At 51.8% G+C, this 18,254-nt stretch overlaps 1 protein-coding gene across 1 annotated transcript in view; it reads right to left on the bottom strand.

Annotated features, from left to right (window-relative positions):
- The window catches only part of LOC128114691 (collagen alpha-1(XIII) chain), a 76,685-nt gene extending 58,662 nt beyond the window's left edge, over positions 1–18,023 (bottom strand). The window contains exons 1-7 of the mRNA XM_052744877.1: positions 17,973–18,023; positions 14,984–15,019; positions 11,557–11,583; positions 9,371–9,421; positions 2,205–2,240; positions 1,621–1,647; positions 633–659 (exon numbers count right to left, since the gene is read on the bottom strand). Coding sequence (XP_052600837.1) covers positions 633–659; positions 1,621–1,647; positions 2,205–2,240; positions 9,371–9,421; positions 11,557–11,583; positions 14,984–14,998 — 183 coding nt within the window. The 5' untranslated portion in view covers positions 14,999–15,019; positions 17,973–18,023. The remainder of the gene's footprint in view (positions 1–632; positions 660–1,620; positions 1,648–2,204; positions 2,241–9,370; positions 9,422–11,556; positions 11,584–14,983; positions 15,020–17,972) is intronic.
- Between the last annotated feature and the right edge of the window lie 231 nt (positions 18,024–18,254).

Genomic DNA, 18,254 nt, shown 5'->3' with positions numbered 1-18,254 from the left:
GGATGACAGTGTTCAGACATGGTTCAGGATGTAATCATGGAAGTCTAGCCATTTCCAGTCTAACATGCTCTGAACCTGAACCCTCGCCTGAGGTTCTGAGGTTGCTATGAGCCCTCTGCTGGCCTATGGGAACCACCTGAGTGCCAGTCTTTAGGCCCCTGGGCATCTGGGTGAGTGGTCTCAGTGTGGCAAGAGGTAGGAAAGAGTCCTTCTGCTTCAGACTCACAACTGGATCTACCTGGAAACTAGAAAATTCCAAGCAGGCTCACAGTGGTAGGGCTTGAGAGTCCTGGGATAGCCACTGTGGGAAAGCAAAGGGCCACCATCTCCTAGGGAGCACTCCACCCCCACTCTGAGAGTGCTGATGTTAGCGTGTTGGTCTGTGCAGTCTGGGAGTGTGAGCTTGTTACTAGTTGATCTGATAAGGTACGAGGCATGGGTCAAGGGTGACACCCTGGATGTCTCCAATGCAGGGGATGAAGCCCACTTCTCCCTGCATGATGACCTAGGGTGGTGAGGGGTGTACCCAGCTAGGAGGTGACTGTGACAGGCAGGCTCTGTCCCCTTGTAGGAGTGAGACCAGACTGGTCCCCCATCTGTCTTGTGAAGGAAAGAAAGTAGGGGGGTCTTACCGTCTCTCCTTTAGGTCCAGGGTGGCCCTGGAAGGAAAAGGGTTTCATGTACATTGTCTAAACACAGAAGCCCTCACCCTGCCTGCTCCAACATGGTCCTCCTTGTGCGATGCAGTTAGCTTCTTTTCTTTCTCAGCGTCCCTTGTCACTTACTCATCTGACCAGACCCTAACCTGCAGGTTGACTGGGCCAGGGGTAGGGCCCTTCTCACTTTCCCTTTCTCAGCTATAGTTACCTGCTCTTCGAAGGAGAACAGAACTTAGGGTGTCTCCCCAGACCCCAGCGACATCCACGACATGTACCCAGGACAGCTTTGCGGGGGATAGCTGACCTTGTGGTAAGTAGACATGACCACTATACCCTCTGGGCTATATGTGGCTTGCTGGGCTGAGGTGACCAGGTCCCTACCCGAGGATCTGAGGAAGCGTTAAGAGATGTACATTATAGCCCCAGAGCATGCAATTGTGGGGACTCCAAGAGCTCTGGAGGGGCAGCCATCTTCCAATTCCTATGAATGCTTGGACCAGGAGACCCAGTCCAAAGGGTTAAGGTGACCAGAGGTGGACCTGAGTGTGCACATGGAGCCTTAGCTGTGGAGAAGAGGAAACACCTTGGCACTTCGGTGGTACTGGAGCAGCTTGTACTATTCCACCTGTTTACTGTTCCTGCTGCCTCCTTGCCTTCCCTGACTCCTGATCCCGTGTCCTTCAGAGTCACCAAAGCCTGCGGGTGACTTTTGCTCCACTCACTGAACCTCCAGCTTGACCACCCGAGGCTTTGCCCTGTGGTAGCCCACTGGGGTCAGAGGTGACTTACTCAAATAGCTCCTCCTCCTCCTCCTCCTCTTGCCATCAGTCATTCTGGCCAGTTTTTCTTTCTATGGCAACTGTCTTTCCATGATCTGGGATGGAGGAGGACCAGGAGCCCCAGGTGAGTGAGCAGGACAGAGCCCAACTCAAGGGTCTACTTACCCCAAGGGTTCACTTACCGGCTTGCCGTCGAGACCAATAGGACCCTGCAAAGAGAAAGGCTTGATGCAAAGGCCAAGTTTCCCAGGTCTCCTGCCCAGGAGGCAGCCTGGGCACAGTGTGTTCCTTGAAAGCTAGGGTTGGTCGGCACCGAGGCAGCGGCTCCTCTGGTTCTGCCCCTTAGAGCCTATCTAGGCTCCATGGGCAAGGGTTAAAGGATACTCCAAGGGCCACCCTAGGGCCACCCGACTGCCACTTCCCAGGTAGGACTCTCTTCGGTGCCTGGCCAGCGGCCAATCAGTTCACGTTCTCTGGCCCGCCATCTGCCCACATCTGGGTATCAAATGGGATGTATCAGCTGCAAGTTCACTCACTCAGCTCCTGTCTGGCCATCACTGTCTATATGGATGTCTCTGTCCTTTCTTGTAGCAGGAGCCCAGCTCTGAGCTACTGGCCCATGAAAGGTTCTAGAGTGGGTCCTTAGTGGTTAGGAATCAGGAGGGAAAATGTGACCTCAGGGATCATCTTGGTAGATGCACTTTAACCCAAACCAGGCCCAGGACCTACCTTCCTATCTCTGCTAATCTGAGCTCTCTGCACTTACCGGAAATCCAGGGAAGCCTCGAGTGCCCGGCTGGCCCTGAAAAGAACAGAACAGTAAGGATGAGTGAGGAGGGATGGAGCCAAGCTCATCCTTCCGGTTCATCCCTGTGCCCATCTCTGACTCCATGTTATCACTGGTGTGCTGGCTATGGGAGGATGGGGAAGACAGAAAGGGAGCATCCTAGCAGAGTTCCTGCAGGGACCAAGCTGGGGAGAGGGAAGGAAGCAGCCAGCATCCTTGGGGCCTACTTCTAGAAGTGGCCGGAGATACTCCACACTGTTTGGACCCCTGGAGCCTTGACATGTAAATAGACAACAGACCAGTGGGACTGTCAGGAGAGGGGAGGCTCACTCTGAATCGCACAGAAGTCCTGGACCAAAATTGGGTCTGTTTTCTTGATTTACAGGCATTGCTCATGGCCGCTAATCTAAGGATGGCTTGGAAGTCTGCGGAACTTGACCTTCAAAAACGTATGCTTTCAGGCTGGGATGGGTCAGATTGCTGCTACTCAGCAGGCCTCTCCCAGCAGCTGGGCAATCTCTGGATTCCCCCTGTCTCTCGGAAGGAGAGACACCCAGGCTTATTTCCTTAGAGGTGCAGAGTGCCACAGAGACAGTTGCATGCTTCCTGGTCACAGTCCAGCGGCTAGTGCTCAGGATTCCCAAGCAACACAAAACCGTGGCCGAAGGTCTGAGTGGCTAACTCAAAGGGCGAAGGTAACAGAGAACTGAGAAACCTGGATCCTGGTCACTCCCCTCCTCAGAATCCAACAAGGGTTTCCCTACCACTCATATCGTTCAAGGCTCCAGCAAGATGGCTCAGTAGGTAAAAACACTTGCCATGAAGCCTGATGACTTTAGTATAATCCCTGGGACCCACGAAGTGGAAGGAGAAAACAGACTCCTGCAAGTTGTCGGCACGCGCGCGCACACACACACACACACACACAGCATACTCACACATGTGCACACACACATGCACACACAAATACGTGTGATAAAAATCTGTGTTTTGTTTTAGTTCTTTTGAGACAGGGTCTCATGATCTACATCCTGGCTGTCCTGAAACTCACTCTGTAGCCCAGGCTGGCCTTGAATGTACCGAGATCCGCCTGCCTCTGCCTCCCGGGTGCTGGAATTAAAGGTGTGTACCAATACTCCTTCATAATTGTTTGTTAGGATGAAGCTATCCTCCACCGCATCCCTGAGACCTGGTTATCTCCCTTCCTGTCTCCTCTGTGCCTCTCCTGTCTGCCCAGCAACAGTGGCTTACCTGCTTTTCCTAAAAGACATGCCAGCTCTCAGCTTGGGATCCCCTCAGCTTACATGGAAGAACTCCTTTGCAAGTATAGACTGTTGGGTCTGGCAGGCTGAGTTCTAGTCCAGCCTTCATCAACAGCTGTGTGATGCCAAGCCATTGTCTAACCTCCCCAAAGCCTCCGTTTCCCTATCCCTAGAATGGGAATAACCATGTAATCTCATCAGGTCACAGAACTACCACCAATTCTGCTTGTGATGCATCTGGAAATAGAAGTTCCACCATTGGGCACTTGTTGAATTAAGCTGATCAGCGGGGCACCAGAAACGAGCCAGGATGCTTATGTTTATTGTATGCATGTGTACATGCTCGTGTGTGTGTGTGTGTGTGTGTGTGTGTGTGTGTGTGTGTGTGTCCATCCATGTATGTGCAAGGTATGAGTCTGGAGGCCAGAGCGCAATGCCAAACCTTCCTCTATCTGCTCTTCACATGAGTTTTAAGGACAGCGTGTCTCTTTGCTTGACCCAGAGCTCACTGATTTGGCTAGACTAGGTGGTCTGTGAGTTCCGGGGATCTTCCTGTCTCGGTCTCCGGCGCTGTGGTTCCTGACACATGCCACAGTGCCTGGCTTTTAATGGGCGTGACAGAGACCTGAACTCAGGTGCTCACTGCTCGCAAGGCAAGCGCTCTACCCACGAAACCGTCTCCCCAGCATCTTGGGATCCCTAGAGGTCTTAATCAAGAAGCAGTTCAGAAACAAGATCCCATCCAGGGGACCATGTCTCTGGGCTCACGTGCTGTGACCCTGAAATATTCCCAGGCTCCCTGGATCTGCGCATGGAAGTACTCAGAGAAACCACGTCACCCGTCTGGCCAGGTGGTATAGGACCCCTTGCCATGTCAGGGTCGGGTGCTGGCCCACAGGGAATAACTGGTTGCGGCCAGCTGCAGGCTCAGGATAGACTTGTGGCAAGTGTCCAAAGCCAAGACAGCAGCGACACCACTCATATGTCAGAGGGCCCTGGCCTCTCAAGGATAAGGGTTGCTAAGAATAGACCTAAGGAGAAACCCGGAAACTGTTGCAATATAATCTCTGAGACCTCCCAATGTAAACTTTCTGTAACTGCTCTGGACACGGAGAGGCCCCGGGGAAGAGGTCAGGAGGGAAGGGTTCCAAGAAGCGTCTTCACAGCCATCTCAGCTGATATTTACGTGGCTGGGATAATCACACGCTCTGTCAATTACAGTGCCAGCTCTGGTAAGGAGCACGCATCCTTCCAAACCAGGGCCAAGTCCGGGACTAACCAGGGCTTTTTCAAGGCTCTGGGGAGGAATGCTGTCATTGACCACATGGAAATGGGAGTCTGCTTCCTGGAGAGCCTGGGCATGGAGAAGGCAGTGGAGTCTTAGGAAGGGACTGTAATTTACATCTCAATTTATGCTGAGCTTAGGGTCTCTGCCAGTGTTCTGGTCATGCTGAGTCCAGGCTGCAGAGCGGCTGTTTGAGGCAATGTATTATTATGGTGTATACTTTAATATGTTATACTAGTATTATATATTATTTATGGAATATGAATTATTATGTAACATGTATTATAAAGAGTATGAACAAGCAAATATGTTTGAGACAGGATCTATGTTGCTCAGGCTGGCCCTGAACTCCTGAGCTCTAGGGATCCTCCTGTCTCAGCCTCCTGAGTAGCTGGGATGGTAGGCTTCCCAATCCCTGACTTACACTAATCTTTTCTGTTAAGTTATTTATCTTTTCTGATCTGGTCTGAGTAAAGCTATTTGTTAAGAACAGTTCCTGCAAATGCTACCTAACTCACCTTTTGTCTTTGAATTGCTCACCTAGAATTGTCGTGTTTAGATAGACAAACTTTCCCTGTGGCTTTTGGGTTTTCTGTCATGTTCAAAGAGGCCTTCTTACTGGGAATTATTTTGCTCATACAGTTTATGGTTTCATATTTGACATCTTAGTATTTTGTTGTTATTCTTTTATTTTTTTTTGAGTTGGTTTCCTGACACAGGGTCTCGTGTAGCTCAGGCTGCCTCAAATCAACTATATAGGCTGGCCTTGAACTCCTGATCCTCTGGCCTCCATCACCCAAGTGCTAATATTATAGATGTGCACCACCATGCCCAGATTGCCTCAGAATATCTTCTGCACTGACAATCTGTCTTGATAGATCTGGTAGGATAGAGATTCACTATAAAGACAGAATCAGGGGCTGGGGAGGTGGTTCAGGTGGTAAAGCCTTGGCTTCAGACAACTGATGACCTGAATTTGATCCCTGGAGCACATGGAAAAATGGAAAGAGAGAGGGGACTCTGTGAAGTTGTCCCCTGATCTCCGCGATGTGCATCATGGCAGGCATGCCCCCCCCTCACACACACACACACACACACACACACACACACACACACACACTACACACATACAGAACCAAACTTTCCATTTGCCTTTTCCCACAGGACCTGTCTCATGCCTTAACACCCATTTCAGAACAATCCACCTTTCTCTTTCTACTGTTAAATGACACTTTTATCACAAATCAGATTCCCATGGGCATTTGGTTTTGTTTCTTTTCTAGCCACTTGTCTCAGCTGTCCTGTTCTTTTTCCTAACAGTCATGAGCTTACGGTTTTTTGTTTGTTTGTTTGTTTTTCCTGACTGAACTTCAGCATTTGATTGGACAACCAGCATTCACCAGGGACAGGCACACATTACATTTACGGATAGAGGATCTATATGTGGGAAGGGTAAGTGAGCTACATCCACCCATCCCTGAAATTTATCTTGCTCTGAGGCATCTCCCCTCCCTGGCAACACCTGCCCCTCCTCCTCCTGGGGAGGGCACCGCCATGAACTGTGTGACTCAGAAGTGTGGGGTGTCCAAAACTCCTTTGCTTTTCTGAAATTCGTTTTGGTCATCACCAAAATCCACCATGTCCATATCCAATGGTGTGTGCAGGTATGTGTGTCTATGTGTATGTAGACAGATAGATAGATGGATGGGTGGATGGATAGATAGGTAGGTAGATAGGTAGGTAGGTAGATAGATGAATGAATGGATGGATGGGTGGGTGGATAGGTAGGTAGATAGATGGAAGGATGGATAGATAGGTAAATAGATAGATGGATGGGTGGATGGATAGATAGATGGATGGATGGATGGATGGATGGATGGATGGATGGATGGATGGATAGATGGATGGATGGATGGATGAATGGGTGAATGGATGGATAGATAGGTAGGTAGATAGGTAGATAGATGGATGGGTAGATAGATAGATAGATAGATAGATAGATAGATAGATAGATAGATAGATAGACAGACAGAGATATAGCCTGGACCAGGGCATTTAAACAGCACTCACCTGTCACTTCCATTCAATGTGCTCCCACTGAGCACAGGGAGAGGCTACCTCTGTATGCTGTGTATGTGTGTACTATTGTGTCCCTCATCCACCTAACACAACCCGAGGGCCCCCACGGCCTTGGGATACAGTTCCTGAACATCTTGTCCTTCAAGCAAAGCCCTCGCCTTGTCCTTGCTTTCCCATTCAGTCCTTTTTCTGGGTTCTTCTCTCAGCTCAGGAGCTTGACACCCCGCCTGACTCTCCTTCCCGGGGTGGACTCTGCAAGACCTTGAACGTTGTTCAGTTGTCCCTTCCCCTGAACCCATCCCTTCCTGGACTGGCCTGAGCCCAGAGGTTCCCTTCCTCTCTGTCCCTACTTACTCCCTGCCACAGCAGCACCCGTTATCTGTGCTGTCATGGCCAATGAGACTGCTATCACGGGCCTGGAGGGCAAGCAGTCAAAATCCCATCATCTATCCAAAACCTGGCGGGATCTAGGTTCCTGACAGACACTCAGCGGGTGTGTCTACTGGTGTGGGCAGCTCTTTGTGGGTGTGGGTGGGAGCTCAGCTCCTTCCTACTGTCCCCAAAAAGCAGCTGGGGAGCCCATTGGAGGGGATAGGACCCTTGACATGCAGTCATCCCTAGCTTGGCCATGACCTGCCGAGTATCTTGGGGTCTGGCCTCCCACTCTGTCTCATAGGACTTCCATGAGGACTCCCAGACACTAGGTTCCAGCTCCTTGTGCTGTTGAAATGGGAGTCATCATTCTCCAAGGGCCTGGAGAATGGAGAAAAGGGCCTCCTTTTGCTTAGACTATTGATCAGGCTCCAGCAGAGTGGGCAGGTGGATCTCTGAGTCTGAGGCCAGTCTGGTCTACAGAGTGAGTTCCAGGACAACCAGGGCCACACAGAGAAACCTTGTCTCAAAAAAACAAAAAAACAAAACAAAGCAAAACAAACAAAAGGCAAGGCTGGTTCTGACGAGCAATATTATTCTGGGCCTTTCCTGACAGGGTGGAAAGCCACATGTCCCCATGTCTCCAGCTGCCACCTAAGACTTGCCTACTTGGCTTTTGTCTGCTTGTCTCCTGCTCCCATAGCCTGGTGCAGCAGGGGCAGCTAAGGGGTAGCTTGGTGTCTGGAAAGGACTCAGTCAGTGTGGTTTGGCCTTCTGGCTGATGATCAGTGGCCACTGTCAGAGGACTCTGGGCATGGTCAGGACACCATGTGTCACAGATCCAATGCAGGCACCCACAAGGACCGTCATCTTCCCCTCAAGGTGAAGATCCTTTATATACAGCGACACTTGGAGCCAGAAGGGGCTGCTGGGACAAAATTGCACTTATCACTTACGAGCCTGGTAATTGGCATGGGCATGAGGTTCTCGGGTTTCTCCTGTGATGTGTTGGGGTGTATGTGTGGGGGGGAACACCTCCTGCCTGTTCTGGAGGCTTAGCGTGTGATTAGTGCCCATCACTAATCATGCTCCTCTACTCCAGTGGGTTGCAACCCTTTTGGGGGATCGCATCCCAGATATCCTGCATATCAGATATTTGCATTCCTATCCATAACAGTAGCAAAATTACAGTTACGAAGTAGCAACTATGAAGTATCAATGAAATAATGCTATGGTTGGGGTCACTACAGCATGAGGAACTGTATGAAAGGGTCGCAGCGTTAGGAAGGTTGAGAACCGCTGGTCTTCCCACTACCCCGCTCTCTCTCACTGTGTTCCCTGTACCCTCTGCTCCTTATCAGATGACAGGTTCCTTATGGTCCTCATCAGGGAAAGGGAGGCCCACGACCACACAGGACCCTGGCCAAACCCCTTCTCCTCTATGGGCCTGTTTCCTCTTCAGAGAGGCTGTGTTAGACTGGGCTGAACTCCTGCCTCCTCCCTGACGCTGGTTCCATTGAAGCTGTGTGAGTGGGTCTTGGGGTCCCACTCCTCCTCCTCCTCCTACCCATAGCTGTGTTATCTTGCTTGAATCCATCACCTGCACGCCAGGAAGTTCCTAAGCAAGCATGTCAGAGGGAAGCCGGGAGGTGCTAGTTACCTCCCGGGACCCAGTACTGACCGCGAGGAGGCGGCTTGGGAGTGTGGAAGGTGGGTTGGGGCCCCATTAGAACCAGGAGTGGGTGCCGGGGCCAGTGGACCTGGACTGTGTCATCTGCTCCTGGTTTCAGGAAGTGGAGATTAGTTCCAAAGAAAGCCGGGACACCCACTCAGGGCAGCCAGTGCTTTTCTGCTTTTCCCTCATGTAAACAACAGCAACCACCTCTCCTGCCTCCCAGCTGCTGGAGTTTTGTGGCGAGAGGCTAGGCCCTGGAGCCCTCCCAAGAGGCAGTAATTTAGGTATATTTAGTCAGGCCACTTTCTTTAACATCAACAGCGATGCTTGAAGACCAGCAGGGCTGACCACACGGCATGGGATGGCCACACCCAGAGGCCTGCGCTGCCGAGGCTCACCCTTCTCCCCCCAAAATCTCTTTTCATTAGCTCTCCCGACCTCCGCACCCCGCAAAAGAACAGCAACAACTTACAGGGGGACCTCGAGGCCCGACGATGGACATCCCCGCATCTCCAGGGGCACCCTGTAGGGAGACAGAGGGTGTGTGGAAGGGTAGACAGGGAGGAGAGTAGTGGGAAAAGGATGCAAAAAGGGGATGAGGGAGCTGCATTTGGGAGAGGGGATGCCAACCCCATAGACCAAAGGGAGGCCAGAGATCAGTTGGAAACGAGGAGCCCAAAGACGATGATTAGAACATCCCAGAGGAGCTGAGAAGGGCAGTAGGAAGCAATGGAGAGATGTGGGTGGGAGGGGACAATGGGTTCAGGAAGGGCAGACAGCAGGATCCATGACATCCGGGGCAGGAGACACGGGGTAAGGTGGTTCAGTGCTGATATTCCACCCATTTCACCTGGCAGCACACTCCATGATTGTTAAACAGGAATTATGAGAACAGAGGGTCAAGACATACAATACCCTGACTCTACAGGCCCAGCAGCCTTGAGTCCAAAGGCTGGCTGTCCCAGGGAATGCCACAGAAGGATGAAGGCTGTGTGTGCCCAGTGCTGAGCCCCTACAGCATGTCCCGGAGCTCCTTGGCTGGGAGCCCTGGGTGCCATCACAGGTGGTTGAGCCAGCTGGATAAATACAGGGTGTGTATGTGTAGGGGTCCCCACCAGGAGTCCATAGCAAAGGCAGGAGGGCAAGGAAAAAGCCCGGAGCCCTGAGTTAAAGTCATGGCAGTTTGCCGAGCTCACACAATCCCCCTGAGTACTGGAGCTTGGAATGTTCTGCAGCCCTTGTGGGGAAGAGTCCGAAATGCATTTTGTTAAATGTCCTACCTCACAAACAGGTAGCAGTGATCTCAAGCCAGTAACTGTAGCACTGGTGGACATGGCTTAGGGCAAAATGCATGCTTTGAAGGGAAACCCCGCTCCTTAGCAGCTGTGTGATTTGGGACAAGCTAATTTCTCTGTTCATTTCCTAAACTATGGCAGAGAAAACAGCACTTAGCATATAGGCGGGATATGGACATTTCATGGGATAATACTGGAAAGTTTAAAAGCACCATGTGGTCTGAGGAAGGGGCTGTGTCTGTCTCTGCTTGGCAGTTTCACCCCCTGATAGGATGGGATCAATAGTTTTGTTCCATTTGGAAGACCGCCCAGCCCTATGGCCAGTAGCCTCTCAGTCTTGGAGTCACAGCATCCAGGGCTCCTCTCCAGCTCTGTCACCTTCTAGCCATGTGGCCATGAGCACGCAACTTTTCTTCTCTGTGCCTAGTGCACAGAGAAATAGTAAAGTTTCCAGAAGGGCTGTCAGCCTTAGCTGGGCGGATAGAAACAAGAACACTTAACAGCATGCGGAGCCTGGAGTGTGCTGGACGCCAGGAGCAACTATTACTGTTAGCATTTGTTGTTACTTTGGGGATAGGATACTCTGTTGCAGAAACAGTGTGTGTGTGTGGGGGGGGGGAGTCTCATGCCTGTAATCCCAGCTCTCAGCAGGCAGGGGCACCAGGTAGGAAGACCATTATCCATTATAAGTTTTCAGGTCAGCTTGGGCTATATGGTGAGTTCTAGCCTAGCCTGGGCTACAAGTCAAACCCTGTCTTAAAAGGGGGTGGGGGAGGCAGAACAAAAAAAAGCCCCACAATACTGACGTGTCCAGTGTCTGCAAGGACGGAAGAGAAGCTGAGGACCAGGAAGCCCAGGTTCTAGTCCCTGGTCACGTTGCTGCTGGGGACATTGGACAAACCTCAGTCTTTCCCTGGATCTTACTTTCTCCTCTGATTGGATAGATTATGGTCTGAAATCTTCAGAACCCACCAGGCTGCTATTTCAGAATGTCCTACCCCCATCCCCCAGGCCCCCCCACCCCTACCCCCACTATCCAGAGACTTCTGGCTTCCCAGGCAGGGTGGGGGGTTCTTTCTGTGACCCTGGGGTCCCCCTGGGCAGTCCCAGCTACACAACAATGACAATCCAGTCTCCTTTCCTTGAGGGTGGGTGACAGCCCACAGCTAGGAATCAGAGCAATGGGATCCATCCGTGGTTAAGGCAAATAGGGGCAGACTCACTGAACTGGGACAGCTGGAGCCTTGCCCAGGAATCCCGGGGCTCCCAGGGCTCCACACCAGGGTGTGGAGGATGTCAGCCTCAGAGCCTCCCAGTAAGACACAAGGCTGGGATAAAGGTGAAGGGGGCAGCAAGGACTCACCTTCTCTCCTGGTTGACCTTTGACACCCTGGGCAGGCCGCCCCACGAAACACAGGGCAAGGGGTAGAGACGGGGGGGGCAGGGAGGGGGAGAGAAAAAAAGATGAGAGACAGACATGGGCACAAGAATCCGTGTTAATGGCACAGCAACTGAAAAAAAAATCACTGTGAAATAAGAAACACCGCACAACAGAACACAGATGCAGACATGCGACGGCCCTCTCAGCCAGCAAGCACGGCCAGCTGCTCTACATCACGAGGAGAGAAACAGGGGACCCTGTCCAAGTGCTGTGTGCACGCGTGAGCGAGCGAGCGAGCGAGCGAGCGAGCGAGTGAGTGAGCGAGTGTGACCCAGGCACAGGGACAGAGAGAAAGAGAGGCCCAACCCAGTCAGAAAATCTCCCTGGGTAGCCCAGGTCCAATGGGCTATGGCCAGGGCTGGGAAGAAGTTCCCAAGGCCTGTGATCATGGACCCCAGGAGCTCTGAAGGTCCCCTGGAGCACCAAGTACAGAGCCCTGCTGCATTTACTCTGTACTTACAGAAGTAAGACTGGAGCCCTTAGGGCTACACCTGCCAGGTAGAGGGAAAGCTAGAGACATGCGGTGGCGGGGTGGGGGTGGGGGTGGGGAGAGGGGTAGGGAGGGGCAGAAGGTGGCTACCGGGCCTGAGTGTCTCAGGCCTGTAATCCCAACCACCTGGAGACTGAAGCAGGAAAGAATACAAATTCAAGGCCTGCCTGAACTAGAGAGTGAGTTCAAGGCCAGCTAGGGACAACTTTGTGAGATCCTGTCTCAAAGATAAAGTCTAAAGAGGGCAGAGGATTGAACTCAGTAGTAGGATGGATGCTTGCCTCATAAGCTCAAAGCCCTACATTCAATCACCAGTACTACCAAAAAAAATAATAATAATAATAATGGCAGCATTGGTAGGAAGCAGGAGACACAAATTCTGTGAGGATGGAGGGTGAGTCTGTAGACAAAAAAAGCTGAATACCCAGCCAGAGGTCCCTTGTCATCACAGTGGCCAATGGAGAGGCAGCTTCTGTCTACCCAGCTCCAAACAGGCCAGTGGCGCCACTTCTGGTGAAGTACGGGAATGACCCAGGAATTTCACACCTACTGGTCACTGGACACTTCAGTCCTTATCAAGTGGCTTATGCCAGGACCCCTAGTGAGCAGCCAAATGGGCCATCCTACATTTAAAATAGCACCAGCAGTGAGGAGCTCCAAAGTGGCTGGAAAGCTTTGCCCAGGAGGTGGGAGGCTTCCGGTGGCTCCCCTACCTCTTCCCATTGCCACCACACAGGAAGCGCTGGTGTGTGTGTGTGGGGGGGGGGGGGGGGACAAGAAGGAGTAGCCTAGCCGGAAGTACATTTTGCGCTCAGCGGGACTTCCTGCAGGCCAGCTGCTGCACCCAAGGGGGAAAGCTCCTAACACTTACCTAACTGACTTTGTGCGCTTCCTGGGTAGATTTTACCCATCAAATGAGATCTTTAAGGCTGTGTTTCACTTCGGTGGACTCAATACAATGACTTGCGGAAGGATGGAAGGGTAATGTCTCATCTCTGGATGGGATCCGGTAACAGCACATACAGACCCACTGTCCAATGGGTAGACTGAGGAAGCAGAACCACAGGGCAGGCACAATGCCCAGTGTCCTGGTTTAGAATCAGTGTGAGGGCTCCATGGAGGGGGCCAGGACTTCCACACTCCACTGGTCTTGGCAGCCTTATGATACTAAAGAATGGCACAACGCTGTTTGTACACACTGACTGTTTTTCCACTCTCCAAGGTACCAAGCCTTGTTGAGTGTGTGTGTGTGTGTGTGTGTGTGTGTGTGTGTGTGTGTGTGTGTGTGTGTGTTGGAGGGGTGTGAGGGAGCAGTGGGCAAGAGCTTTGAAGTTGCTGAGGTCCCCATGAGATATCACTCTGGGGAACCTTATGCTAAGAACCTGGTAAATGTTGGGCAAAATGACATCAACTAATGCGACCCCCAGCACCATGGAGATGGCCTCACAGCTCGGGCTGCATAGAGCACCTGTACTGAACTCTAGAATGTTCCAGGCCTCTGAGGCATCAGTTTAAGGCCAGCCCTTCCTTTCAGCTGTGATATTATGAGTGGACTGCCAGGATCAAGGGCCCAAATTTCGAACCTGGTTGCCTGCATTCAAGTACCTGCTTACTCACTTCCTAGTGCAGAATCTTGAGATCTTTACCTTCCAACCCTTGGCTCTCTTATCTGGAGTTCTGGGGCTGGGATGGAAATTGTGCCTCTAAGCATGCAGTTCTTTCGAGGACTGAATGAGCTGATACGTGTGAAGGCTCTTCGGTCTGGTTCAACAGCCAGTGTGATGTCAGTACTAGCAAGGGTGGCCTAAGCGTGGGGTGCCCCAACTCCATGCTTGCCTCCAGCCATGCAAATTCGCACACAGAGATGTCACAGTCATGCTTAAGGCCAATCCCGTCACAGAGACGAGAGTCACAGGCAAAGGCAGCATGTGGCAGTGGGTGCATGCTGGAGGTGAAGGCTGATGCTGGTGGGTAGTCAACAGTCAGATGAGGAGGGCAGCCCTGACTATATCCATGTCCTGGCTACATCCTAATGCGGGCATGCCCTTTGCCCGCTCAGGCTTCTGGGTTTCTAGGCCCTGGAGACCTTCATCCTGAGGCTGACAGGACAATCCAGGGGCCAGGGATTCAAGGCCTGGATTCAGCCCTTCTCACGTCTTCTGACCAACCACTCTCATGTCCCCTGAATGCTTTCCTCACTTTTCACAAAGGAAACAGGAACTGTATTCACCCTTATGAGGACCGAGAGGGACTCCCTGGTACCAAGCCCTGTCTTCACTACTTCTGAGTGTAGAGCGCCCATCCACAGAGGACGCTTGTGGGAGACAGTGGCAGCTCTGGGGATGGTTGCAGGGGCAGCTGGTGCCTTGGGAGTACTCAGCTCTCACTCCATCCCGCCCTGTGTGTTCAGCGACCTTCTTGTATTTTTTCCTCTGCTGTCCAGTGTTCTGCAGAATACCAAGTCCCTGAGTCTCCAAGGACATATTCCAACAAGCCCTCAGTAGGTGTCGGAAACCCTGGTTGGCATTGGGACCTTAAGTACTACGGCCCAGTGAGAAATTAAAAGCAATGGTTTGTATTAAATAGAACAAGTGTAACAATATTTCCTAAGAGGTTTGGGCAGATGTGGTCTCTCTTGAAATACTGGACTCTAGGAACTGAAGTTGTGTGTTGCAGATGAACCACAAGATGCTGTTTTTTTTTTAACAGACTGGAGACTGGAATAAAATATCTTCCCCTCTCCTTCCTTGGCCTTGCTGAAGTTGCCCTGGGCAGCATTTCACTATGCATGGAGGACAAGCCAGCATGGAGAAGCAAGCAATGGCCACCCTGCAAGCAGGGGCATGTGGGCCAACTCACCACACGTCCAGGCATCCCAATGGCACCCTTGTTCCCCTGATGAAGGAGGTGGAAACAGTCAATGTGGCTGCCACCCGCCAGAGAGTCCCATGCCCTGTGCAGCCCTGGCTTGGAGGCACAGCTAGGCAGCTTTGTTTGGGGCAGCTGGAGCAACATCTGGAGTGGCACCAAGGGTCATGTGGATGTCGTGGATGAACTACCCAGGAGACCTCACTAACCAGTGTCGGGACCTCCATGCCTGGATGGAGCCAGACTTCTCATCTCTCACCTCTGGTTTTCTGCACTCAAGCATGGTGCTACAGAATAAAGGTTACAGCCAGGGAAGGTCATCAGCCTGGGCCTCAGTGTCCCTAGGTGTCTCCAAGGCCCTTTCTCCCTTAGGCTTGTGTTGTGGCAGCCCATCAGTGATAGCCAAAATGGGCCTAGGAGTCGTCATCTTTGACTTGAAGACACAGAGCAAGGGCGAATGACTTCCCTATGTCTGTCTGCCAGAGCTGGGGCGGCGGGGGTGGGGTGGGGGGGGGAGGAAGCAACGCCCATGCTCCCCAGCTTCTCCTTCTCCTGCTCTGGTGTCATACCCTGCCCCCTCTTCTCGCAGGCTGCTCCAGCATGTGCATTCACATGCTTTGTTTTGTAGCCAGGGTTACATCTTCTGGCTCTGGAAATCTGCTTACAAAGTTTCATGCGTCCCCCTTTCAGTAGAAAATCTTTTTTTGTAATCATAGGCGCGCAGACATCATAAAAATCTGGGGTGGGGCCTCAAAGGATGAGGAGCAACAGGGTATAGAAGATGATGTCCAGGCTCCTGGACAGGAGAAGATCACCCTGAAATTTCCCTAGGGCTGTGTGTGTGTGTGTTGGGGGAGGGAGACATTCTGAGGTGACTCTGGATCTGTTGATCCCTAAGAGGCAACCACAGAGGCAAAATGCCTCAAGGGACAAGCGGCATCCCAAGACATATGTGGGACACACAAGAAAGACCGTCAGTTCCTGGTAGGCTTACATTGTCAAGATCAAGGGCATCTATGAGCAAAGCATTCTGCCTTTACTAAGAATGGCACAGTGCTGGTTGTAAGCACCAACTGTTTCCCCATCCTCCCTAAGCACCAGCCTTATTGAGTGGGAGATGGGGGGGTGACAGCTTTGAGGCTGCTGAGGTCCCTGTGAGATGCTCCTCCTGCCTTATACCAAGAACCTGACATTTGGTGAATGCTGGGCAAAAAGGCATGGGCTAAATAAAGCGGAAGCCCACAGCACCACGGTTCTGTACGCATGTTGACACTTCCTGTCCTTTATATCCTAATAAAGGGCCAGCACAGGTGCACCTGCTAGCAGGTCACCTCATGGCCCTTCGCATGGAAGGTCAGACCCTCAACCAGCAGATCTGCCCCTCCCCCCAGGCCACGCCAGGCCCGTGCCTGTTGTCTGCTCTGACAGACGACGACCTCACAGTCCATTCACCATTCAAAAGCTTGGACTTTTGAATGATATTCCAGGGTGTGTGTGGGTCTTGGATTATTTTTCCTTTCTTTTTGGAAAATAATGTTCTTTGCAGCCCTGGCCATAAAATGCTTGGGTTAGGGACAAGCATGGGAAGGCCAGTGGCTGGAAATTCGGCAGTGTCCCTGCTCTTCGGATCGACCCCTAAATGCCTTTTAAAGGTGGATGTTGTAAGAGGGAAAAAAAGCCCATCCACATTCCTCTCAGTCACCTGACCATCCCCCTGCTTAGATTTCACTGGACTGAGTCACTTGCAGCCCTGGGAGCATCTCAGCACTTGACTAACAAAGTTACTGGCCACAGATTCTAGAGGCTGTTGAATTAGTCAAAAGGCTATAGTAGAATTCATATCCAGAAGGTTCTAGAATCCAATGGAAGTGGCCTTTAGCAAAGGGAGACTGGGAAGACAGGTATCAAAGGTACCCCTGTAAGCCCTCCTCCCCTGCATCCCTTCCATACTCTGCCTAGACGCCTCCTCCCTGACCTGCCATACTCCAAACCCATCCATGCCTTTCCTTAACCCCCTAGACGGCTACAGCATCTTGTCTGAGCCACTCCCTGCTCCATGGCCCACAGCATCCATATCCAGTCCTCATCTCATTTACCTAAGCAGACAAATCTCTTAGGAGACGTTAAAGATGGCGCTCCAATAAGTGTCATTCGTGGGCCACAAGGAAGCACAGTGCTCAGCGGGGGTGTGATAATCCACTAACAATGCGCTATTGGGAAACTGGGGCGGGTTGACCAATGCACGCCGCCTCCTGAGCCTGATCCTTTGTCTTCCCGTCACTGACATGGATTTGGGAATACCCACTTCTCCGAGCTGATACTGTTTTTCTCTGAGTTATCAGGCGATTGCGGCTGGGGATGCTCAGAATGCCCGGGACCTATTAAAGCGCCAGGAAGTGATGGCTAGTCACATGACTTCTACCCACTGTTGTCCAAAGTCTCTGTGGTTACTCAGCCTTCTTGTGGCAACTGGGAAGGAACAAAGGTTTGGAGTCCACCTTTCACCAGAGGGCCGCAGGAAGACTAGAACAGTAATTTGAATGTCATCTACCATGAAGGAGGGTGGGAATGAGCCAGGGGCTGGCCACTTGTTCCAGTCCCCCATTATGAAACTATCTATCTTGACAACAGCTCCTGTGTTGGGAGGGTCTGCTGCTGGGCCTGCCTGCTAACACCTCAGGAGGGTTGCCAAGACTTGTAGCCATAGGCCCCAGGTATTCTCCAGTGTACCAAAGTAGAGGGTATGGGTGTGGTTTTGCCCTCAGCCACAGATTAAAGACTCCAGAGGGAGGCCACACTCAGAGAACTGTGAGGAGAACTTGCCCCCCAAGCCAGCCAGTCAAGGGACTGAGAAAGACTGAGTGACAGCTCTGGAGTGTGGCTCAGTGCGAGTATGCTTGAAGTATGCCAGGACCCCGGGCTCTATCCCCAGCGCCCACATGAAAAGGAGGCAGAGAGAGAGAAGAAATAAGTTACTTACTGGGAGTCCAGGTCTTCCAGTGGGGCCCTGAAATAAAGAGGTGGAGAGTGAACTTGACACAGGTCAGAATTATGAATAGTTGATGGGGTAACATTGCCCCAATCAGCTGTGACCCCAGAGGAGTCCCTTGTACTCTAGGGGCTTTTTAGTTTGTTATCAAGACAGGGCTGGGGCTTCATTTCTGTCATCCATCCATCCATCCACAAACCCAAATAACCAGGACCTCCTCCTATATGCCAGGCCCAGGACTAGGACAGCAAACAGAAAGATGATCCGTCCCTT

The sequence above is a fragment of the Peromyscus californicus genome, unplaced genomic scaffold, assembly GCF_007827085.1.
Source record: "Peromyscus californicus insignis strain IS unplaced genomic scaffold, ASM782708v3 Scaffold_19__1_contigs__length_69161282, whole genome shotgun sequence".
Lineage (NCBI taxonomy): Eukaryota > Metazoa > Chordata > Mammalia > Rodentia > Cricetidae > Peromyscus > Peromyscus californicus.
Note: the sequence above shows the minus strand (reverse complement) of the source record. Positions and strands in the feature narration are given on the sequence as shown.